This window comes from Sturnira hondurensis, unplaced genomic scaffold (genome assembly GCF_014824575.4).
Source record: "Sturnira hondurensis isolate 20B ecotype Veracruz unplaced genomic scaffold, ASM1482457v3 Scaffold0012488, whole genome shotgun sequence".
NCBI lineage: Eukaryota > Metazoa > Chordata > Mammalia > Chiroptera > Phyllostomidae > Sturnira > Sturnira hondurensis.
Window position 1 is genome coordinate 923226 of NW_028085119.1, and position 25995 is coordinate 949220.

Below are 25995 nucleotides of genomic sequence, written 5' to 3' on the forward strand. Positions count from 1 at the left end.
CTGGACTTTGTCAAAATTATACATTTTTGTACATCAAAGGACACTATCGACAGAGAGAAAAGGCAACCCACAGAATGGAAGAAAATATTTGCAAATCATATATCTGACAAGGGATTAGTATCCAGACTATATAAAGAACTCCTATAATTCAACAACAAAATTTTTTTAAAAAATTAAAAAGTGGGCAAAGGCCTTGAATAGACATTTTTACAAAGAAGATAACAAAGGGGCAGTGATTTTTGCACTTGATAGGTGCTCGATATACCTACTCATTAGGAAAATGCCCATGAAAACCACAGTGAGATAGCACTTCATATCTATTAGGATAACTATTATCAAAACAAAAACTCCAGAAAGCAACACATTGTGGCATGGGTGTGGAGAAATTGCAGCCCTTGTGTACTGCTCTTGGGAATATAAAGTTGTACAACCACTGTAGAAAATATGTCAATTCCTTGAAAAATTAAAGATAGAATTCTTATGATCCAGCAATTTCACTTCTGGGTATATACTCAAAAGAATTGAAACCAGGGCCTTGAAGAGAAATTTGTACACACATATTGATAACAGCATCATTCCCAATTGTCAAAAGGTAGAAATGACCAAAGTGTTCATCACTAGATGAATGTATAAGTAAAGTGTGATATATACATGCAATGGAGTATTGTTCAGCCTTAAAAAGGAAGAACATTTTGACATCTTTCTTCCTCTCTTTTATTCTTTCCTTCCTTCCTTCCTTCCTTCCTTCCTTCCTTCCTTCCTTCCAACTATAGATCTAGGAATTTTTTTAATTCAAAAATTCAAAACACCTAGAAATGGTAAGTAGAATCACAAAGCAAAGATAACTCATTAGGAATTTAGTCAAATATTTTGCATGCTACTAAGTCAAAGAAGTAAGCCATGTAGCTGAGGGTGGCTCTCAGGTACTTTCTTCCTGTAATAGACATGCCACTCTCTGGACCAGAAGCGGTCAGCCACGACGAGTCACCTCACACAGCATAATCCACCCTCCATGTACCAGATCTGCTACTCAATTGCCTATCCTTGAAATTAGCTGTGAAGCTTGACACTGGGCAAGATCTCTGCTTTACATGATTCTGATTTGACAATCTGATCCTTTGTGGTTATATCAGATTGTAGATTAAAAACTTTTTAACATTTTTTATTTTTCAAACACAATACTATATTACTTTCAGGTGTACACCCCAGTGACTAGACATTATAACCCTTACTAAGTGATGGCTGGAGCCTCTGAAACTTGGTCCAGGCCACCTTCTGCTTTAGGGGATACCCTGGCTACCAATTCTCTGTCTTGCAGCAGAACCAGCCTAGTACAAAAAGCAATGCAATTGTCTACTTCAGGTTGGGCCCTGTTTCCTTCCTTCTTGTAAAACTGACTTTTAGTTAAAATACCAAGGAATGATTCCTAGGCCACAATTAACTTTCTTTTCCTGTGTCAGGCTGGCTACTTTGTTGAAGTAAGAACAAAAAAACCTTACAACTGCTGTGGAAAGACTTTCTGAAACTACCAAACTACTCTGAAGCCGCTTAGTGTGGAAACTGTGTCTTTCCTGCACTGCCAACTCTGTTAAAGGGCGGGGAGAGAGGAGAAAAACAGCAGCATTCTACTAGAAAGGATACAGTATTGGGTACTGTGTAAAACTATAAAAGAATTAAAAAAAAAAAAAAAACCTCTTCCTCCATATACAGGATCCAGCACAAAAATGCCCCATTTTTATTACAAAGTATTTTATTACAAAATCATAAACCTATAATTCTGTAACATAACAATATCACACTCGAGCACACCATATGACACATTAGGTGAAGTGTTCAAATTGCTGTCCATCTCGTGCAAGACATTCACGTACCCTACCAACCACACTCAAGCAGGCCTTACTTCTGCCACGTCCTGTATTTCAGCCTCCCCTGTCTTCCCAAGGCTAGGAGGGGAGTTTCTTTCATGGGCTCCCGTGGTGCCCAGCATTGACCCATAAGCCTTCTCTTACTACTTGGACACTGCTTTTTTTCCCAACTGTGTCTCCCACCAGAATGTGAGCACCTTCAGGGGTTGTGTCTTAATCACCTTTGTTTCCCCAGGCTTAGTGCTGTCCTGGCGCACACTGAGAACACAGTAACTCCGGGCTAACAGAAACGAGCAGCATGCTTTTGTATGTCATTGGCTCTATGACCCCACCAGTTATAAGACACTACAGTTGCAGCACCACTAAGATGGAAAAAATTATGATCAGAAGATAGAAGACATGTTACAATTTTAGGGTTGCCATCAATTTCAGGCTGGACCTGGGAAGAGATGACCATAAAAAGGTTGAAGACTAATCAGCATCACTTTTTAAATATGAGGTACATGTAACTGCACACACAGAAACCTTTCCTTTTTACTTAGTTCACTTTGCTTCTCTACTTTGAGCTTTTCCTCTAAGACCAGATGTTTCAAATTTAAATAAATCGCCCTCCTGTCTGAACCCCACTAACTCAAGATGGATAGAGGGACTCATTTGTCCCCGTTTCTTAGCTATGGTTACTTCCTGAGGCTGAACTCAAAGAGAGAGAGAGGAAGTGTTATTTGTTGTCCTTACCAAGGCAGCTTAAATGATGAGGATCAGGGATCCCCAAAGGAAAATATTGTTGCCGCTGGGCAAGACTATAATAAAAGAGGCTCATGCACCAACTAATGCAAGGAAACATGTCATGACAAAATTACTAGGTAATGAAAATCTGGGCATTCCTTTGGCACTTTAATCAACAGATCTCAAAGCAATCCCACACTGTCGTTAACAAAGCCTTGTCACCAGCAAAAGGCAAAATGGAAAGGGTCCCTTTCTGTATTGTTATACACCATGAAACTAAGAAATAGTTAAGGCAATTAATAAAAATCAAATAATAATTATTATTATACACATAGATACCTTTATATATAAATACACACATACACAGACAAATAGAATTTAAATTTGATTGCATAGGAAGTGAGATCATGTATGAATATTTGATTGAAAATCATCAAACACCACATATATAATAATGAGCAATAGAAGAAGCGTGTTGTAATGCCAAGGGCACACTTTGGAAACAAACAGAACTGGGTTCCAGTCCCGGCTCTACCACTTCCTTCCTCTGTGACCTTGAGCAAGTGTCTTAGCCTCTCTAAGTGTCAATGTCCTCATCTGTGAAATGGAAATTATAAGAATATGTACCTCACTGTGGCTGGGGTTCAGTGGGATGCTCTGTGTGAAGCACTTAAAAGAATGACTAGCAAACAGCAAGTGCTCCATAAATTTTAGCTCATTGCGCTTGAACTAAGTTAGGTGCCCGTTTACCACATCCACAGGACCTATTCTTCCTTCAAGACCAGGCACTTAATCATCACTACCAGTGTGGTCTACCCAGTCTGGGCCCCAGAGTCAGCTGCCGCATTTGCTACCCCTTCTTTGCCTCTTCTACCTTACCTTCCTACTATTCCTTTTATAACTGTCCTCAGGCTGGGATTATTTCAATGGCCTCTCAGCTCTGGTCTCCCCAACTCGAATCTCCCTACACAGCTCTACCTTTTAATCTTCCCAGAATGAAATCCCAAGCATGACGTTTCTCTGCTCAAAATTCTCAAGTGTTGCCATTGCCAAATAAACTAATTCTTCACCACAGCACTCAAGGCATTTCACTTTTGGCCTTAATCTACTTTTCCCACTCTCTCTCCAATTTAGCCAATCTGGTGTTACTATTGCTACACCACATTCCCCTGCATCCAGGATTATGTTCATAGTTTCCTTTTATTGAAATGTCATCCCCTTCATCTCTGCCTTTAAAAAGGCAGAGATCTAGAAGATCTAGAAAGATCTAGAGATCTTTCTAGACCAATCTCAAACTCTACCTTCTTACACTGTACCTTTCCAGACCCCCCAACCTCCTTGGAAGCATCTGCTGTGTGTCTCTCCTTGGGACACTTACATTTAGCCTTGCATTAAAGTCGTTTCTATCATGAGGCCTATCTAACCTCCACATCTATCCATGCCTTTGCTCAAAACAAGTAGATAATAAATATGGATATTACCTCACTATGTCTAATTGGTTACACTTGAACATACATTATTTACCTTGAGGCCCTGTATCACACATGCCCCTGACACAGAAAGATCAAATCAAATCAAACTTCTGAGGTTGCTGATGTGCTTAGCAATATAGGGTAAGTCCTGAGTTGCTGCAGTGTTTACCCAACAAAGCCTTCAGTTTATTAAAACAAGTACACCATTAGTTCATTTAACATGCAAAGAAACAAACTTTGTTTTGACGTCCACTCAGCTAACTACAATAACTCCTAAAAATATTTTAATATTAAACTAAAAATCAAACAAGTGTTTTAGGTTTTGTTTGTTGTTTGAGATTTTGATGTATTAATGCTGATGTAAAATATTTTACATCAAAATTTACAACAAAATTTGTTGTTTGAGATTTTGATGTAAAAATATTTCTGTTCTTGCTGTAACAGAGAGCCTGGTGAAATTCTTGGTTCCTTTCATCATTTTATATAAGCTAGTAGAATGTCAGAAGAAACTATTTTTTAAATTATGTTTTTACCCTGTTTTCACCACTTGGCAGTTTTGATACATTGGTAATGAGGCTTCTTGGAGTCGAGTCAGTAAGTCAAACAAAAATGATTTGTTAAACTACATGGAAGAAAATGATTTTTTAAATAAAAATATTTTAGTAATGGATCCTCAAAGACGTCTCAGTTTTATAAGTCTGGTTTAAGCTATTTGCCAGGAATACGACCAAAAAATGTTCAAGGGGCATTTGGTATTTGGAAAACACTATTCGAGAAGCCCTGACTCTACTCTGCCTCCCCAAATTGAAATTACCAAAAAACTTTGAAATGATTGTTCAGCTCAATTTAAAACAGAATATTCAATAATTAAAATTCAGCAATACCAAAAAAAGAAAAGAGATAAATTACTCACGATTGCTGCCTTAGAAGAGCGGCAGCACCATACTTTCCAAATAACTTCCTTCTCCTGCCTTTAGGTCTCAGAAAACTATCACAGAAACATTCATATTACAAATAGTTGCATCCATCAGTTCCTTTTTTCATTGCTCTGCATACAGTGCTCATCATTTCCAAATTTTCCAAGATTTCTTTAGTATCATGTGATTCATTTTAAGTAAAGGCAATTTGTCAAATCCTATAACCCAAACTTTCATAGTGTGGATTTTCATGTAAATAACTTCATAGACCAATTTTTTAAAAAAGCTCTTTCCTGAGTATATTACTCCTAATCTTTTATTGAGACACTGTTGGCTCATAAGCACCATGGGCAGTTACTTAAACATCAATATTGGTCACTGCTAAGGTCACATCTTTGAGAACTTTATGAGGCATTACACACTTCCTCTCACTGTCTTTCTCAATGTCTTATATACCTATAGTGTTAAACAAGCTGGTTTCCTGAAGGCATTCACCAAATAATCAGAACTGCTCTCCAACACCATTCCTTCTGTAATAGCATCAGGAATACTCACCACTGGCATTTCAATAATGGATGGTCTTGGGATAGAAGTCTGAAAATTGACGGTTTCACAGGCCATTTCGCCACCTAGGGACCCAGGCACACCCTCAGAGCTCTCGGCCGGCTGGACAGCAGTGTGGTTACTTGAATTCCGATTGGCGCTGCCGTTTCTCTCTGAATGGGTGCCAGAATCTCGCCTTTTCTCTGGAGCTCCTTCTTCCCCTTTTGGGTGACTCGGGTGTCCGTCTGCTTTAGCCATGGGCTGATCATAGATTGTGGAATGAGCATCGGGCACGTTGGGCTGATCAAAGGGTGCATTCTCTCTCGTATTCCCAAAGCAGGTCAGCAGAGCTGAACACGGAAATGGATGCATCCTTCTAGATGGAGCTTTCAGTCTTTTGATGAGCCTTGCTTTTCACGTGGACATGACCTGTAGTGAGACATGGCAAAGTTCATGCTTTGGAAAGAAAAATTTCCAGTGGTTCAAGTCGCCTCCAGTTTCCTTATTGTAAATAACTATTTCCTTGCCTGGAGAGAAGGTCTTTCTAGTAGTTGCCCCTAAATAGATTAGAAGATGACAAGGCCACCCTCACTGAGCCTCACTGAGACTCACTCAGCGGCTAATCCCCTCTCAGAAGCATTCATCCAGGGAGATTTCACGGCTAAAGAAAGCTGTCTGTGAGGTATGTGGTTGGCTTGGGTTACAGTCCCCAGGCAGGGCAACCGCTTCAATGTAAGGCAGTGCCAAGTCAATAGACAGTTGCTTCAGGTTACCTTGGAGGCATAAAGATAATGTAGCCTGATAGTATCCGCCATAATAGCGTCAGCCTGTGTATCAATAACATCATAACAGCCGCATAACCTTCTTCAGTTACCCCCTTCAAATATTTATTCCCCCAAACAAAACAAACACCACCCAGATATCTATCACAAATGAAGACCCCCGAGAGGGTCCTCGACCTTGGCAGCTGTTTCATTACTTAAATGGGAGGTGGACGTGAACCTTCCCTCTGGAGAGATCCAAGTTTGGGTCTGATGTCACACAGACTTCTCTGACTCTTTCCAGAGTCTTTGCCTCAAACAAACTTCCTGGCTGTATTAACTTGCTTTGTTATGATCATGCTGAGTTCCTGATTAATTTTTAACAACACCAAAAATATTTTTTAAAGTGAGCCATTATGAAAGATTAACACAGGTATTATGTGTGAATGTCCGTTCTGTCCATCTACTGTATATATTACTTAATTTCAGAAAATAACCTCCACTTGAACATAGGTCTTCTATTATTCAACACACTAATATGTGAATGGTGAAAATAATAATAAATTACAACCAAAGTCTAAGACAGTGCTCAAAGTGGAGATTTTTTTTCCTTAGCCAAGCATCTGCTAGGAATGTTAGAGAAATATAATACTGTAATGATTTTACCATTGATAGTGACTTTCAGGTCAAGATTTTAAGGTATATTAACCGTTTTAATTTATTTGGCTGCTCTCTCTTTTAATTTAATGTCAAGATGGGCTCATAAGCCCAGACAGGTGGTAGATATTATAACACTAATCCCCATGTTACAGATGCAGAAACCGATTCTTTGAGATTCCAAAAAGAAAAGTTAAGCTGCTGAGGAGGGCTGGTTATAAGCCTGAGATCCCTGCCACCCTATCTGGTCTTTGAGTCTCATTCAGCCTGACAAACATCTTATCGACGTAACAGCTGTACTGTCACACACACAGAGTCAGACATGACTTAAGGAAGAGTAAATACGGCATCAAATGCAGGCTTTATTTTAATTTTTATCAAAACTTAGAATAATAGGATACCATGTAGCAGGCCCCATGCTATCCCAGATATACCAGAATTTCCAGTTGGGGGAGATATTCTCCTTTTAATACCCAAGTACGAGCAGTCCTACAGGGTAGCGGGAGACCCAGGCGTTTAGCAGGCTCCCCCGCCAGTACTCCTGGGAAGCCCTAGGGATTGTGTTTGCCATTCTTCCGTGCTACTTGCTGCTGTGACCTCAGACAGAGTAGCTCCATGATGCTTCCTTCACTTGCTCCTTATCCCAGGTCCCCTTTCTCCTAAGCATGCTTTACAGTACAGTTAGGCTATAACAGTTAACAGGACTTTACTGAAGGCTTGAGGCTGACAGGAAAAAAATTAAAGAGAAAAAAAATAATTCTTGAGCCTAGTTTTATTCACTCACTCATTTATTCACTCAACTGTGTGTCAAGTGCTGTCTAGAACTAGAGGTACAGCAGTTAACAACGTGACTCTCAAGGGGCTGCATTCAGCTGACTACTGGGTAGGCCCCAAGCCCCTCCCTAAGGTCAACTGTATCCCTCTTGTTGTCCCCATTTGCTGTCCTGCTCTGGGCTCCGCCTTACCTCCCCCAAGGATTGTACCTAGGAACACTGCCTGTTCCAGCCCACCAAAAATGATGGCCTTTTTTCACTAGTGTGATTGCTAAGTTTTCCTTCTTTTCTTCATTCCTTGTTTTTCCTCTTTATTTATTTATTTATTTATTTATTTATTTATTTTTGGTACTGCAGCTTCTTTTTTACCATTGTGGTTGCTAAGCCTCATCAAGAATAACAATATTAACAGACAATAGTTATTGAGTGTTTATTATCAGCCATGAATCTCAGCAAATTAACTCATTTAATCCTTACAGCCCTAGGAGAAAGGTGATATTATTAATTCTCATTTTTACTCAATTGAAAAACTAGACAGAGAAACTTAAGTAACTTGCCCAAGGTCACGGCAATGCTGAGGAAGAGAGACAAGATTATGAGCCAAGGCAGCCTGGCCCCAGAGTTCATGCTTTTAGTCACTGTACGATATCATGTTCCAAACACACACACACACACACTCCAAAGAGGAACTTTCCCAAAACCTTCAGTCTAACACTCTACCTCCAGGAATTTATTCTACAGATGTGCATATGCACAGAGGTATGTCCAAAAGTGTTCATAGCCACAGTTTGGGGAGTCACAAAATTTACTGTTAATCAGTCGAAGACAAGTTAATACACAAGAAAACATGTGTAACAGCAATTTTCAACCAGTGTGCCTCAAGAGTTTTTAACACAAGTGATACCTGACTATTTTAGTCAGGGCACTGAACTCTTTTCCTGTAGATTGTCAAATTTAAAAATGACAACACCCGACATAATAGCTGTCAGGGTGAATGCCCTGTCTTGAACCATAAACACATAGGTCATGAGTAGAGCTGCATCATATTGGTCATGTTGCATAATAAAATTGTATCTGATCGGTTAATTCTTGGTAACAGAAATCCTTATATACAAGTATATGCACCTGATTTTTTAAAAACTCACTTTGGAGCAAAAAGGTAGGTAATTTTTTTATGTAAGTCAATCAAAATTATACCTGTTTCCTTTGTCAGATCAGTGAAAAAATATTTTTTGGTGTGTGACAGAATTTTAGTAATTAGTTTATGTGTATCGTGAGATGAAAAGGTTGAAAATCACTGATCTATACAACTGATTACTATACAGCTATTAATAAGAAGGACATAGAGACTTCAGGTTTAATAATGCGTGGTAATTAAGCACATGTATTCATATCATTCAATTTCTAAGAAACCATTAAGATAACAATAATGGACTTCTTATGAAGGCTGAAATTCACAACAATAAAGAGAATAGAAGAAGGCTATGAATATATAAGAAAACTCAACAAGTCCCTATTGAAAAAGAGTAGATAATCTATCATTAATTAATGGGAAAGAAAAAAACAGAAAGCCAGCATGCCCAGTAGAACTCCAAAGAAGCTCTTGACTTGGCCCAGGTACAATGGAATGTAAGAAAGGTCTGAAAATGTGAGATTAATTGAAAATCTGAATATGAAAGTCAAAAGTTTTCTATACCCTCCTCCATCTGCTACAAAATTAATGAATAAAATTAATACATGGATGAATAAAATAATAAACAAATGAGTAAGTAAAATAAAAATTAAGCTGGTGTCTTATCTAAACGATTTAATGAACTGCCTAATGAGCTAACAAGAATCGCTTGTGCAGATGTCAGTTTCCAAGAATAGGCACCCTATTCAAGACCTAACATAATATCAGAAATATCCCTGCCTGTTCACCGACAGCAGCCCAGTCAGTTGATGAGTCCCACCAGCATTCACAGAGCTCCTGATCAACCTTCAAAGTCCTTCCTCCTTTTTTGTAAAGCTACAAATACATTATGACAGGCCAAGAGATTTAAGAAGAATTGCAACATCAATGACAACAACCAAGGAAAACAAAGAACACATCGTAGCAAGGAAAAGTAAGGGGAGGGCAATTGGGTAGGCAACCGTATCTGCCATTCAGAGTATGGTACACGTATGCAGGAAACCTCAACACCTCTGGAGTCTGAGCAATGGGTGGAGAATCGTTGCAACTGGATACCAAGAACATTCTCCTTGATTGCCACAGCAGCCACCACAGGGGTCCTAGAGAACTTGAAACATTAATGCACTCTGCTATAAAAATTATTTTTTTATGTAATATAATACTATAAATACCATTTACCTCTTTTAATTTCCAGAATTATTATACAGACAAATAGTTGCACTTTAGTGATTCCCAAGCAAAATTAGTTCTCCAGATGTGTTTTGTTTGGCTAATGACATTTTAAAAAATTTGTTACACAGCTGTTAGATCACAGTGACCATCACTATCTGTATCTTTCACTCATTTAGTTCACAAGGTTGTATAAACAGAACCCTGAAGACATTAGAGTTTGTGGTCTAGGGCAGGCATTTGTTATTGTTGGTGCACAGCCTCCTTCCCTCCTTTCGTTTGGTGACACACCCTGACTTCCTTTGGAGGACTCCTTTCATGCTCGGGGTAGAGCCCCAGGCGTGGGTGCAGAGACGGGAGTTAGAGAATCAGCACACCCAAAGCCTCTGCTCATAGCCCTAGGTTCAAGATTAAGCATAAGAACACAGTATTCCCATCAGAATGAATCCCCAAATTTGCTTTACTGGATGTACTGGGTTTACACTTAAAGAGTGAAGGTCCGGAGCAGCTGCCAACATCTTGCCTCTTACAGCAGCATTTAAGAAATGCAGAGAGAGCAACTGGGTCCTGATAACACTTTTGATGAAGCTTCATGTGAGCCTGCATCTTTCCTTACACTTTGGTGTTATGTGAGCAAATTCATTTCCTTTCCTGCTTCACTTATTTTGAGCTGAGTTTTCTGTCACTTGCTACTAAAAGAGTCCTAATCTGCATATGATCCATAGGTACCAGCAAATCACAGAAGACTTCATTATAGTTACAGAATAGAAGGAAAACTTTATAAACCTTGACAATGACAAAACAATGGGAGAGCCAAGAGATTCTGAAAGATAAAAAGATTGTTGTGGAGATTTTGAAAAATAAAAAATAGAGGAAATAAGGATAGACTCACTAGTATTCCAGCATTTCAAAGTCAGAAGATGGTCTCCATAGTTGATACAAGGAGAAATAAAGTTTAAGTATGGTGTCTGAAGCTCCAGAGGTAACCAGAGGGGAAATTGTAACCAGAGATGGAACAATATTGGGAGGACATAGGGTGGAGTAAGTAGCTAAATGCTCACCTGTCTCATTAATAAATTGATAGATAAATAGAGACAGTCACATAAGTGGAGTAGATACTCATCTATCATGGCAGGATATCAATAGATATTTTAAATCAATAAATTAAGAGACAGAAGTATAAACATGTTATTTATCATATGTTGCTATCCATCAAGAAAAATAAAGACAAAAACAGGTATAAAAAGTTGCCTTTAAAAGCAGGGCTAGCGGTGAGAGGGTGAGGGAGAAGATGATTCCCTTTCATTATAAACCCCTAACATACGCTTTACATTTGAGTCAGGTGCAAGTATTAGTTTACTATAACTTTTATGAAAAAAGGAACAAGGTCGATTTACAAGTGGCAATAAGAAAAATCTCCAAGATATATATTTTTATTGAGATATAATTGACATAAAACATTGTGTAAATTTAAGGTGTACAACGTGTTGATTGGGCACAGTTATGTATTGCAATATAATTACCAACCTAGCATTAGCTAACTCCTCCATCCCATCACATAATCATTATTATTTTTGTGGTGAGAACATTTAAGATGTAGTCTCTTAGCAGCTTTCAATGCCATGTGTCATATCCCCAGGGCATTCATCTTCTAACCTGAAGTCCTTACCCCTCTGACCAACATCTCCCCGACTCCCTCTCCCCACCTCAGCCTCTGGTAACCACCATTCTACTCCATTTTTATGAGTTCAGCTGTTTTAGATTCCACAGATAAGTGAGATTATACAGTTTCTTTGTCTTTTTCTGCCTGACTTCACTTAGCATAATGTTCCAGGTCAATCCATGTTGTCACAAATTGCAGGATTTCCGTCTTTCTTGGGGCTGAATAATATTTCATTTTTATGAGGTCTGTGCAGAAGGTATCCAGCCATGTAATGTGAAAAATAGAGACATTTATTGAAGAAGATACAAGATACAAGAAACATTGTACAAAGGACAATGACACCTCAGTCCCCTTGGGACCTCACACAGTTCTCTCAATCACCATCAGCCGCCCCTTCATAGTTTCCTGAATCCCATTGATGGTAATCTCTTCCCTTTCAAAGATGATTTTAGTTTTGCGAAAAGCCAGAAGTTGCAGGGCACCAAATCTGGGCTGTGAGAGGATGACAAACCTGGGTGATTCAATGTTTTGCAAAAAACTTTGCAGATGTGGCATATGAGCAGGCATGTTGTCATGATGAAGCTGCCACTCACCAGCTGCCCATAGCTACAGCCTTCTGAATCATCAAAATAGTTTCTATGAGGAATGTTCAAGCTCAATGCAAAATTTGATGCAGATTTATTGTTCTACTTTCTCAGTCATTTTGAATGAGATGGCCACACAGTACACATGCTCACTCAATGGCATCTACCACCCCTACTGACTAGTACAGTGAAGTCATCATTGTTCACACATCCACATTCCAGTCCATTGTCCTTAGCTGCCGGGTTACACTGATATCGTACAAAATGTTCTCGTTATATTAAAAATGGCTGGACTTTTTCCAGACAGACTTTATATATATTATGTGTACACCCACACACATAATTTATATATTACATATGTGTATTATATAGTATATATACATGTAATTCTATATATAATATGTGTGTATATATACATTATATATAAATATACCTCACATCTTCATTCATTCATCTGTTGATGAACACATAGGTTGTTTTCATATCTTGGCTATAGTGAATAATGCAGTATTGGGCAAACAAACATCTTTTCAATATTCTGTTTTCATTTCCTCTGGATATGCAGACCCAGAAGTAGGATTGCTGGATTATATAGTAGTTCTAGTTTTAATTTTTTGAGGAACCACCATACTGGTTTTTATGGTGGCTAAAGCAGTTTACATTTTTGTCAACAGTGTATACGGGTTCTCTTTTCTCCACATCCTCACCAACATTTGTTATACATTGTCTTTTTTGATGATAGCCAGTCCAGTGAGTGTGAAATGTTATCTCACTGTGGTTTTGATTTACATTTCCCTGATGATTAGTGATGTTGAGCACTTTTTCATGTACCCGTTAGCCAACTGAATGCTTTCATTGGAAAAAGGTCTGTTTAGTTCCTTTGCCCATTTTTAAATTGGATTGTTTGGGGGGTTTTGTTGTCATTGAGTTTTATGTGTTCTCTATATATTCTGGATATTAACATAGCTTTATCATATATATGGTTTGCAAATATTTGCTCACATCTATAGGTTGTATTTTCATTTCTTTGTTCTTTTGATGTGAGGACGCTTTTTAATTTAACTTAGCCCCACTTATTGATTTTTGCTTTTATTGCTGTGCTTTTAGTACCACATCCAAACATTTGTTGCCAAGACTAATGTCAAGAAGCTTTTCCCATACGTTTTCTCCCAGGATTCTTGCAGTTTCAAATCTTATGGTTAAGTCTTTAACTATTTTCAGGTATGTTTTGTGAGTGTAAGATAGGAGTCCAATTTAATTTTTTGTATGTGGCTATATAGTTTTTCAGACACCATTTATTGAAGGGATTATCCTTTCCCATTGAGTATTCTTGGCTCTTTTATCAAATATTAGTTGATTGTATATGTAAGGATAGTTTCTGGGCCCTCTGTTCTGTTCTATTGTTATACGTCTGTTTTTATGCCAGTACCATACTGTTTTGATTACTAAAGTTTTGTAGTATAGTTTGAAATCAAAAAGTTTGATACCTCCAGGATATATTTTGAATGACAAAAGCAAATTGAAAATTAAGTCATTAAATATGTGTGTATGTCTATAAATATGGCCATATAAATATATATGTATGTGTTTACATTTGTAGAGAAAGTTTATGGGAGTGCACCCAAAAAGTTACTATCTGCCTCTGGAGAAAACACACTAAACACCTGGCCTAGAAAGATGGCACTTTTCATGCTATCCCCTGTTATAGTGTTTGACTTTTTAAAACCATATGTAAATATGGTTAAAAATGTTGTAGCACCAATATAATCACTTTTAGATAGGGACTCAGATAAAAGTCAATCATTTGGTTTACATGATCTGTTCAAAGAGAAGGTCAACAGGATTGATGTGAGTCACATAAGAGTGAATGAAGTCATTCCATCATTAGAATTTCTTAAGAATATTAATCATTTTCCATATAGAATTTAGAGGTAAAACACAAACATTGTGACTCATTTATCTGAACAATATCTATTAATACATAGCAGATTCTGAATTAGGTGCTACTATGGGATATGAGTCAAACAAGACAGGATCCTTGTCTTCTTGGAGCTCAAAGGCCAGGGGCAGCACATGAGCAAGTAGGAAAAGTACAGTAAAGAAATCCCACTGGCTCCCAGAGATAGTGTAGTGACTTCTGTGAGGGAGTGTGGCTGACCTTGTCCCCTGACATTCACTTTCCCTTTGGGGATCCCACTCATCGCTATTCTGACACAATGGCCTTAGGAGACACTGCCCTCCCCTTTGCAAATCAGCCCCTGAAAAATCACCCCTGTCCCTTCTCCTACACAGTTCAGCTAATGCTAGACTGTGTTTGTGATGGTTGATTATGTGTGCCAACTTGACTGGGCTGCAGGATGCCCAGATACCTGATAAAACATTATATCTGGGCATGTCTGAGAGGGTGTCTCAGGAAGATGAGCATTTAAATCAGTAAACTAAGTAAAGAAAAACTACCCTCCCCAATGTGAGTGGATATCAATTGAGGGCCCAAATGGAACAAAGGCAGAAGGGCAAATTTGCTCTCTCTGTTTGAGGGAAGACACCCAACTTCACGTGCTGTGGCACGTCAGTGCTCCCGGTCCTCAGGCTTTCAGATTCAGATCGTGATTTACACCATTAGCTCCCTGATTCTCAGCCTGTGAAGTCAGACTGAATTACGCCACTGGTTCTCTTGAGTCTCCAGCTCACAGATGGCAGATCACGGAACTCTTCAGCCTGCATAATTGTCTGGTCCGTTTCTCATAATAAATCTTCTCTTGTATCTGTCTGTCTGCCTATCTATCTACCTATCTATCTGATTAATCCTGTTTCTCTGCAGAATCCTAATATAGTGGTGTTTGAGCAAACTTTACTGAGTACAAAAGGGAATACAAAAAATGTTGTGGACTTCCAGTCAAGATAGTGGTGTAGGCAGACATGACTCTTCATATAACCACGTCAAAATTACAACATAAATATAAAACAACCATCACTCAGAACCATCAGATATCGAGTTGAATGGAAGTCTGACAACTATGGAATTAAGGCAGGGGTGTCAAACTCATTCTCACCAGGGGCCACACCAGCCTTGTGGTTGACTTGAAGAGGCCAAATGTAATTTTAGGATTCTGTAAATGTACTCCTTAACTAGGGGCACTGCCACCAGGTAGAAACAAGGTGTCAGGCTGGATAAAACAAGATAGAGGGCCAGATTCCACCCATGGGCCTTGTGTTTGCCACCTGTGAATTAAGGCAACCACCTCCAATAGAGAGCAGGGGCGCAGATGTGGAATGGACTAGTCCCTCACCCACATATGGAGGATAAAAATCTGAGAGGGATCTCTCAGGAGCAAGGAGTCCAAGCCCCACACCAGGCCATGCAGCCCAGGGTGCTAGTGCCAGGAAGGCATGTCCCCACATCTGGCTGCAAAAACCAGTGGGGATTGACTCAGTAGAAGAAACTTCTGGAGCCCCAAGCAGTTCCTCTTCAAGAACCCATACATAGACTCACCTTCTCAGATTCATTCCTTCTGAATTCCAGCCCCAGGGTAGTGCTTAAAAGGTACCAGTTGCATACAGAGATAAAATCGCAGTGTCAGACATCAAGGCAAGCAGAAGCCATTGTCCCTTTTCCGATCCCCGCTACAGAGCTGGCAAGGTGATGCCATATCTGAGACTCTATCATCCTGGCTGACACTATTCGATATGCTTTGGAGATCCCCAGAGACTCCACCCCACCACTTTAAAGACCTGCCCAAACTGCTTCCCCATATAAATGGCTGGTCTTGGCTCATGCTTCACAACGTCTCAAATCTTATCAAATAGCCAGCAGCTGGCTTCAATGAGTGCTAGGCCCAGCACTAGCAACAGCCAAGCTAGATTCACAATTTGCTTTTGTCTGGGAATCTCCAAGCCCAACACAAGTAGCAGCCATCTCAGATTGCTTTATAACTCAGGAAGGGTGGTCCTGGGCAAAACACAATTGGGGGCTGATGTTGGCACACACCACCCAGTAAACCCCAGGGCCAGTGCACCCAGTGGACAGCTACAGACCATGTGGGAGCACCACATCCCTGCCCCTGCACAGCTGATCCCCCACAGTGGGTAGAGGTTGGTAGTCACTGTTCACAGCCAGTTTTTGCAGCTGACTGACCCAAGTACCATAAATCCCATTGATCTGCCAACAGCAACCAAGTTTCAACCACAAGAAGAGGGTGTACTTAGCCCACACGAAAGGTGCACCCCAATTACTACTTTGGGTGATAGGGAAAGCTGTGCCACTGGACCCTATAGGACACCTACTGTGTTAGGCCACACCACCAATACACAGAGTCAAAGCAGGTCTACCTAATACATAGAAACAAACACAGTGAAGCAAAAACAAGGAGACAAAGAAACATGGCCCAAATGAAAGAACAAATCAAAAATCAAAAAAAGAGCTAAACACAATGGAGCTGAGCAATTTTATCAAACGTAGAGCTGAAAACAGTGGTTATAAGGATGCTCAAGGAAATTAGTGAAGACATCAGCAGCATAAAAAACATCCAGTCAGAAATGAAGGATACACTAATTGAAATAAAGAACAATTTACAGGGAAACAACAGTAGAGTGAGTAATGCCAAGAATCAGTTCAAGGATTTGGAACTTAAGCAAGCGAACAACAAGAAGAAAAAAGAATCCCCCCAAATGATACTGTAAGCAGCCTGTGGGACAACTTCAAGAGATCCAACGTTCACATCACAAGGGTGCCAGGAGAGGAAGAGAAAGAGCAAAAAATTGGAAATCTATTTGAAAAATAGGAAAGAAAACTTCCCTAATTTGGTGAAGAAAATACACATGCAAGTCCAGGAGGCACAAAGAGTCCCAAGCAAGATGGATGCAAAAAGGCCCACTCCAAGACACATCATAATTAAAAAGCCAAAGTTTAAAAATAAAGAGAGAATCTTAAAAGCAGCAAGGGAAAAGAAGTTAGTTGCCTACAGGGCCATCCCCTATACAACTGCCAGCTGATTTTTCAAAAGAAACTTTGCAGGCTAGAAGGGATTGGCAAGAAATATTCAAAATCATGAAAATCAGGGACCTACAGCCAAGATTGCTCTACCCAGCAAAGCTGTCATTTAGAATCAAAGGGCAGATAAAGAGCTTCCCAGACAAGAAAAAACTAAAGGAGTCCATCACCAAACCATTATTATATGAAATGTTAAAGGGACTTATTTAAGGAAAAGAAGATTAAAACTATGAACAGTAAAATGGCAAAAAAATACGTATCTATCTATCCATCTATCAACAATTGAATCTAAAAAACAAACTAAGCAAACAAGATGAACAGAGACAGGATCATGGATACAGAGAGCATTTGGATGGTTGCCAGCTGGAAGAAGGGTGTGAGGGGAATGGGTGAGGAGGTGCAGGGATTAAGAAGTACAAATAGGTAGTTACAGAATAGCCGTGGGGATACAATGTACAGTATAGGAAATGGAGTAGCAGAAGAACTTACACACATGGCCCATGGACAATGGTGTGTGGACTGCTTGAAGGAGTGGGGGTGCTGGGTAGAAGGGTGCCAAGGGGGGTGAGTTGGGACAACTATAATAGTATAATCAGTAAAATACAATTTTAAAATATTGTGTTTTTGTTTGTATTTACTGGTTGCTAAATAAGAACATTGTCAGTGTGCCAAAGTACTAGGTTACCACTTCGGGGTGTCCCAGGGTTTCTTCCCTGCCTCCTTCCTGTCCAGTCTCCAAGTGACAGTTTACATCTTATCCCTCCATGCCATCTAGACTCCTTAGAGACTAGGCTTAAAAGACAAGGTCCTGAGAAAGGAAGGAGCCCCCTCCCCCTCCTGAGAGCCACCTTTCTAGTCATTTCCTGTCCCAGTGTGATTGACACTGAGACTTCCCCTTGCCCCCAGGCCTCAGCCCACATCCCAGCAAGACAAATAATCACAAAAGAATTTATGAGTCCAGTATCCGGCCCTGGAAGTAGCGAGAGGGGTTAGCTTCTTTCTAAGGGTGGAGGAAGGAAGGTCACCTAACCAAGAGAGGAATGGCGAGGGGTAAGGAGGCAGGAAACAGGTCACTCAGACCCAGAAACTTCGCTGTGGTTCTAGATCAGGCCACTAACATGGTCATTGTTTGATTTCACATCCTTTTCCTCTCCCCATATTTATTTTAGAATCAAAGTGAATAAAAAGGGGGTTATACTTCCCTCTCTTCTTCCTTTGGTAAAAAGTTCTCAGTCTGAGGCCATTGAAAATGCCTGAATTTGTCACAAAACTAGTTTTGACTACCATGAGATGTGCCTCAAACTAAAACTGCCCTACCCTCACGCTCTTAGATTTCTTTATCCCTCTTTAATCCTCAAACAGAAATTCTAATGAATTACTATATGATTTTTCTTAGGGAGCAGAAGCAAACTTCTGCTTTCCACCAAAAGCACAGCTAACATTAAAAGGCTGATGTATCAGGTAGGCTGAAAAAAGCAGACCCTTTCTGTCTGATGCTCAGCAAAGCTCCAGGCTTCAAACTTGTATTTACATTACTATAGCTTCCACCAACACTTCTGAGGAAATCCTGATGTATCAGATTCCTAATTAGCTTCCTTCAAAGTGCTCTTGGTCTCTGTGTGGATTCTGAGATTCCCCAGATATGCCCATTTCTCAGCTCCTTTCACCGTTCTTCTTGGGCACAGCCTGCCACTCAGGGGTGTTTTCATCCCTCTGGGAGTGGCCATCAGAAAAAGCAGTGGGTGTTGGGGAGAGTGCTGATGAGTTAGTAAAGACGAATACCACAGGCCCTGAACCACATTCACGTTCTTTCCCATTGGCTTCCCCCCAGGCAATGACTCATCCTGTACTCACATTCCACCCTCCTTAGGGCTTAAATACCCTCCCAATCATCACCTTTCCAGAAGCAGTTGTGTTAACCTTGCTAGTTTTTCTGCATGGCATAATATGGGTGGGTTGTGACAAAGGAATGAGGAGGGCAAGTCTCCTGGCAATTTAGCAACAAATTAAAAATTATTATACCATATAACTTTTGAAAAGATTATAAAGCATGATATATGATGTCTTTGTTAAATAAAGAGAAATTGAATTTGAAATAAAAATGTGAATGTGTTTCCAAATGATTCATCTGGTTCAAAACACTATTACTGTTTCTAAATAACTAAAGAATAGTAAAATAACAGTAAAAGAATTCAACTAAAGTAACAGCTTTGGCTGCTCTAACAAAATAACATAGACTGGGAGGCTTACAGAGCAGACATTTACTTCTCACAGTTCTAGCCTGACAAGTTCAAGATCAAGGTGTTGGCAATTCAGTTCCTGGTGAGGACCCTCTTCCTGATTTGCAGATGGTCACTTTCTCACTGTGCTCTTACCTGGATGGCAGAGAGAGATATCTCATCTCACACTGCATCTCTTCCTGTGATCGTAAGGACACTAATTCCATCACGGGGGCCCTACCCTCATGACCTCAACGAATCCTAGTGATCTTCCAAAGCCCCCACCTCCTACGTGAAGTGCTATACCTCCACATTGGGGTACAGGGCTTCAACATATGAATTTGGGGAAGACACAAACATTCAGTCTATAACAGTAATTTAAAGGATTAAAATCCATAGGACAAAGAGGATAGCAGAAGAGACAATAGAAGGAAGACAAGAGACACAAAAGGAAACTGGAGGGAGAGTGTTAACTGTCTTAGCTAACTAAAACTTGCTTGTCTGAAAGGATACAAGGTAATAAACAAGCCAATTCTTCTCCAGTAAACTGCTTCTTCACCGGCTACTCTTTCCCACCCCTTTTAAAAACAGAAGGCACCAAGTAATCTGGAGGTCAGGAGCAGTGGGGAATTATTGAAAATTTGTCCAAGAGCACTTGGATAGCACATCCTTTCTCTAGTTCGGGCCACCAAGGAATTGCTTCCTTCTCACTCCAGGGAAAACTAGATTGTTACTCTCTGAAGAAAATGAATCAGAAAGTTTCTGAGCTTGGTCTAAGGAAAGAAGAAAGCATAGAAATGAATAAGAAGAGAGTAGAAAATGAGAAGATGAACTCAGAAGGTTCGATATCTGGTGAATATAAATTTTAGAAAGAGAACAAAATCAAATGAGAAGACATTATTAACAAAGGAAGGAATGATGAAGGAAAGAAGGAGAAAGGGAGAGAGGGAAAAAAGAAGAAAAAAATTCCTATCAGCCTTTCATTGTCTTCTCCAATTCACCGATTTTCTCTAGCAAAAGCTATCTAATTCCATATTCCTTATAATTACTAATTCGTCTTTTCCAAAAGGCCTAAAACATTGCACCCTCTAGTGAAATCCCTTCACTAGCCTTTGATCCCTATTCCACACTAGTACAAAGTTTAACGATGGTAATAGTGCTGCTATGCCCCAGGGTCATCTCCAGATGGCTGGTAAGTGATCCACCTTCAAAACTCAATTTCAAAGTCTGTTTCCTAGGACCACTCTGGCGAAATACTGTTCAGATTGGGTTCCCTGGCAAGCAGACTCTGAGTCAGAGATTTATATGTAGAAAGCCCACTGAATGATTTCTGATGGGGAAGAGAAAATGTGGTCAGGTAAAAAAAGAAGATGAACTGCAATGCAGTTACGTCAAAGGCTTCAGCTGGTCCTAGGCAGAGCTCAAGAGCTGGATGGTTCTTCAGAGTTGTTCCAAATTAAGGCACAGGGGCTGGGCTTTAATACACGTACATTGGCCAAGCGTAAAATACTATCTGCCCCGGAAAGGGATCCTGACTTATACACACATGTGTACATATGTAATATGCTTACACTGACCCATCATATACATATACTCCTTAGTGTTGCCACTGAAAAGACCTAGACACCCTGGTCCCAATGAGCACATCTAGTTTTGACACCCTCATTTGTAAATACTGTTCTCCAATCAAAGGAAACAGGGCTTTTTGGAGGAGTGATGGGCAGAGAAAATACAAGATGAGCCTGGAGCATCTTATGGTCCCAGAAAAGGAAGTACTGAAAAGGAAGGTGGCGTGTGAAAAGAACACAAAGCCAACCTGGAAGAGCTCCCAAGAGCTAAAACTAGAACAAACTAAGTAATAAAATAAATAATGGTGATATTGGGTTATAATCCAAAGATCAAAATTAATACCCACAGGACCATACTGATGTAAATAAATAATTGAATAAATAAATAGAAGGAAAGGGATAACTTTTCCTTACAGAAGAACACAAATTAATAAAGGTAGGAATGAGAGAGACAGAAAATCACTGCTGGAATACCACATGGACTGAGGAAAATTACTGTGAAATAAAGGACCACGATTTCCTGAAGGAAGTGATTGGCCATCAAAACATTTACATCTTCCCAAGGCAGGGTATTTTGGTTGCTGTATCAGTCAGGATCTAAGCAGGTACCAGGTGGTGCACTCAGAGTGTGAACTCAAAGGTGCCTAATGAAGATTTTGCACAGAGAGGTGGGCTGGTTTAAGGGAACCAACGAGGGAAGGCAACACACCCTGACTCACAAATCTAAACAGTCAAGGGAAGGTGCCAGGGGCCCAGACAGAGCTGGAGCCCTGGAAGCAAGTTTGCCTCAGATAAACTGTAGTTGCAGCAAAATGTGCCCGCTGCCAACACTGCAGAGACACAAGCAGGGAATGAGGAAAGTAAATACCCCTCACTCCCCTGTCCTCTGATCTCTGGTTGGAGCCTCCCACTGACCCAACCCGCAAGAAGTCAGGAGGCAGACAGTCCACAGATGTCAGCCCCTGGGACACACAGCAGGGCAGGAAGCAGAGAGAATGCTTCTGGGAGGACAAATGGAGAATATGTTAATATAGATAAGGAAAAAACATGAATTTTAATTTCATTAATATGTGTTATGGGCTCATTGTGTCCCCCAAAAAGATATGTTGAAATTCTACCCTCCAGAACCTCAGAAGGTGGCCTTATTTGGATATAGGATCATTGCAGATGAAATTAGTTAAGAGGAGGTCATACTGAACTAGAGTGGTCCCTTAATTCAGTATGTCTGCTGTCTTTAAAAGAAGAGTCATAGAGACAGATGCACAGGAAGAATGGCATGTGACCACAGAGGCAGATATTGGAGTTGATGCATCTACAAGCCAAGGAACATCAAGGATTGCCAGCAAACACCAGAAGCTAGAATGGCCAAGAAAGAATTCTGCCCAGAAGGTTTTGGAGGGAGTGTGGCCTAGCCAACACCATGGTTTTGGGCTTCTAGCCTCCAAAACTGTGAAACAGTGCATTTCTGTTATATGTAAGCCACCCACTTTTGTAGTGCTTTGGGATGGCAGCCCTAAAAAATAAATACAAAGTGTTTACATAAATGAGAGAAGGAAACCATGAATTTTAATTGCTGCCACATAGAAAACTTTTCACCCAATGAAATTCACAATTCTCTTAATAGTCTTCTTTCTATTTCACTTTTGGATGACAGCATTTGAAAAAGTGAATGATTTCAAAGGTTTCAAGGATTTGTTTTTAAAACGTATTATCATCAATACCATGCAGTGAGAATTGATATTGACATAGACTGTTAGAGAACTCTTTGCTTCAAAGAGCAAGTACTTCACATACTTCATTTACTCACGCAGGAAATAGACTAATAACACACTTGAACTGTCAACAACTAGGATCAGTATGGAACAGCTTTTTACGGTTATTCACAATTAACCAGGAAATTGAACATTTGAAAAGTTTCCCAAACATTCATAATTTTTGTTACATAACAGTTACCCTCACCCTTCATTTGATGTTACTTTTACTACCTCATGCATCTTATGATATCTGACAGCATAGCTAGTGAGAGGAACATGGCAACCAGAGGCTGCACCCACTACCTGGAGGGAATGATCGGGAGCAGCGAGCTGTAGACCTATAAGGGAAGGAAGGAAACATGTTTTCAAGACTTCTCAATAGATTGCCATCTACTGGTTGGAAGATCACATCTATGTATAAACTTCTTTCTCTTGCGATGCCAATGAACCATAAAACAAGTGTGTTTGGGGCCATGGTGATGCATTTAATATAGTAACGGGCTATCAGTCAGGGGTCTGACATTATAGTCCCAACACTGTCACCGAACATGTGACCATGAAAAAACCATGATATCTCTCTTGGCTTGCACTTCTGCAGGTGGGAAATAAAGGTCTAGGGATACTTCTGTTATGTGACCATTCTAGGAGGGTTTCTCTGCCAGAGATCAATGAGTTAAGATCCATTACTAAATTATTTTAATTAATAAAAATGATAGCCAAGCCTCTGATTTATAGATACACCACCCCTCAATTACTATAATGCAGTACACGAGAAATTTGGGGAATTATGATGTGTGTGCATTGTCAGGTGTATAAGAAAATATTCAGACTATACAACAGACCATGCCCTGAGGGCAGGGTCACTAGGGTGCTGCCCTGTCAGGGGCAGTTGTGGGTTTTCCCAGGAGCTCCAGCTCTGCAAAGCCTGACCTTGGAGGTTCCCAATTCCCCTTATGTTTGGGAACAGGCTCACAAATAATCACTCTGCTTTTCTAAGACCACTTTAATGTTAACCGGGAGAGCTGAGCTCAGAACACAATAGAATGTATATGCATATGCATACTTGTGCCTATATACACATGTATACATATATATACATACACACATTTTTACCAGCAAACACAGAGAAAATTCTAAAATACTTAGAACCAAACATTTCAGACATAGAATAAATCACCAAAGTTCCCTTAAGTAACATTCCTATTTCTTTGTGATGTTATGTTGTTAAAGAGGTAAAGAGAATCACTCAGAATAATATCATGAATAACTCCCTACCCAAATACGATAGTGGAGGACGTCCAGCCAAGATGGCAGCATAGGTAAATACAGCTTGCCTTCTAGCACAACCACATCAAAATCACAACTAAAACATAGACATCCATCACTCAGAACATTCAAAAATTGAGTTGAATGGAAGTCTGACAACTATGGAATTAGAGAAACCGCATCCATCCAGACTGGTCAGAGTGAAGCTGAAGAACAGGTTGGACCCACATCCATATATGGTGGATAAAAATTTGGGAGGGATATCTTGGAGTGAGGAGTGCCAACCCCATACCTGGCCCCCCAGCCCAGTATTCTAGTGCCAGAAAGTAAGTCCCCACAACTTCTGGCTGCAAAACCATCAGGGATTAAGTAGGTGGAAGAAACGTCTAGAGTCCCAAACAGTTCCCCTTAAAGAACCCCCACACAGACTCACTCATATGTACTCTCTCTGAGCTCCAGCACCAGGGTAGCAGCTTGAAAGGCACCAGCAGCATATGGGGAGGAACTGAAGTGTCTGGCATTGGGGTGAGAGCTGGGGAACAGTTTTATCTCAGATAAAAAGCTGGACAGAGGCCATCGTCCCTTTCTGAGCCCTCCGCCAACACAGCCACAAAGCTAGCAGGCAGGTGCCATATCTGAGACTCCATCAAAATGACTAACACTGTTTACTCTGCCCTGGACATCCACTGAGACCACCCCACCCAACTTATGGGTCCACCTAAACTCTTAACTGTGACTTTTCTATATGAATGGCTGGTCTGGGCTCAAGCTTCACGACTTTCTAAATCCTATCAAACAAGCAACTACCGACCTATCAAACAAGTCCCCAGCCCCCGAATCACTTGCTAACTGGCCCCAGGCCCTGTGCAAACAGCAGCCAGCCTAGATTCACAGCTTAGCTTTGCCTTGGAATCTAATAGCCCAGCACAAGTAGCAGCCACATGAGGCTGCTTTATAGCTCATGCAGGGTGGCCCCTAGGCAGAACACAGGTAGGGGCTGACCTTGGCCTGCACCACCCAGGAAATCTCAGAGCCTGCACACCCAGTGTACAAGTATGGACCTTATCAGAGCACCACCACATGCCTCTACACAGCTAATCCTCCAAAAAGGGTGGAGGTTGGTGGTCAGTAGTCACTGCCAATCCATGAAGCTGACTGGCCTTGGCAAACCCATCCCACTGACCTGCCAACAGCAACCAAGGCTCAACTACAAGAGGATGGTATACTCAGTCCACACAAGGGCAGTCCACAACTTGAGTACCCAGCTTGGGTGATAGGGGAGGCTATGCCAATGGACACTGGACACTGCAGGACACCTACTATGTTAGGCCATGCAACCAAGACAGAGTCATAGCAGCTTTTCTTAATACATAGACACAAACAAACACCAAAGTGGATAAAGCCGAGAATCAGTTCAATGATTTGAAATATTAGGAAGCAAAAAACAAACAATCAGAGCAACAAGAAGAAAAAAGAATCCAAAAAACTGAGGATAGTATAAGCAGCCTCTGGAACAACTTCAAAAGGTCCAGCATTCAAATCATAGGGGTGCCAGAAAGAGAAGAGAAAGAGCAGGAAATTGGAAATCTATTTGAAAAAATAATGAAAGAAAACCTCCCTAATTTGGTGAAGGAAATAGACATGCAAGTCCAGAACACAGAGTCCCAAACAAGATGGATGACAAGAGGCTCACTCCAAGGGACATCATAATTAAAAGATCAGAGGTTAAAGATAGAGAGAGAATCTTAAATGCAGCAAGAGAACAGCAGTTACTTAGCTAGAGGGGAGTTCCCATAACACTGTCAGCTGATTTCTCAAAAGAAACTTTGCAGACTAGAAAGGATTGGCAAGAAATACTCAAAGTCATGAAGAGCAGGGACCTACAGCCAAGATTGC

The 25995-nt window shown here is 40.4% G+C and overlaps 1 protein-coding gene across 1 annotated transcript in view; it reads right to left on the bottom strand.

Moving 5' to 3' along the window:
• Positions 1 to 5949, bottom strand: part of FAM107B (family with sequence similarity 107 member B) — a 193910-nt gene extending 187961 nt beyond the window's left edge. The window contains 1 exon segment of the mRNA XM_037060731.1: positions 5539 to 5949. Within this exon segment, the coding sequence (XP_036916626.1) occupies positions 5539 to 5949 (411 nt within the window).
• Between the last annotated feature and the right edge of the window lie 20046 nt (positions 5950 to 25995).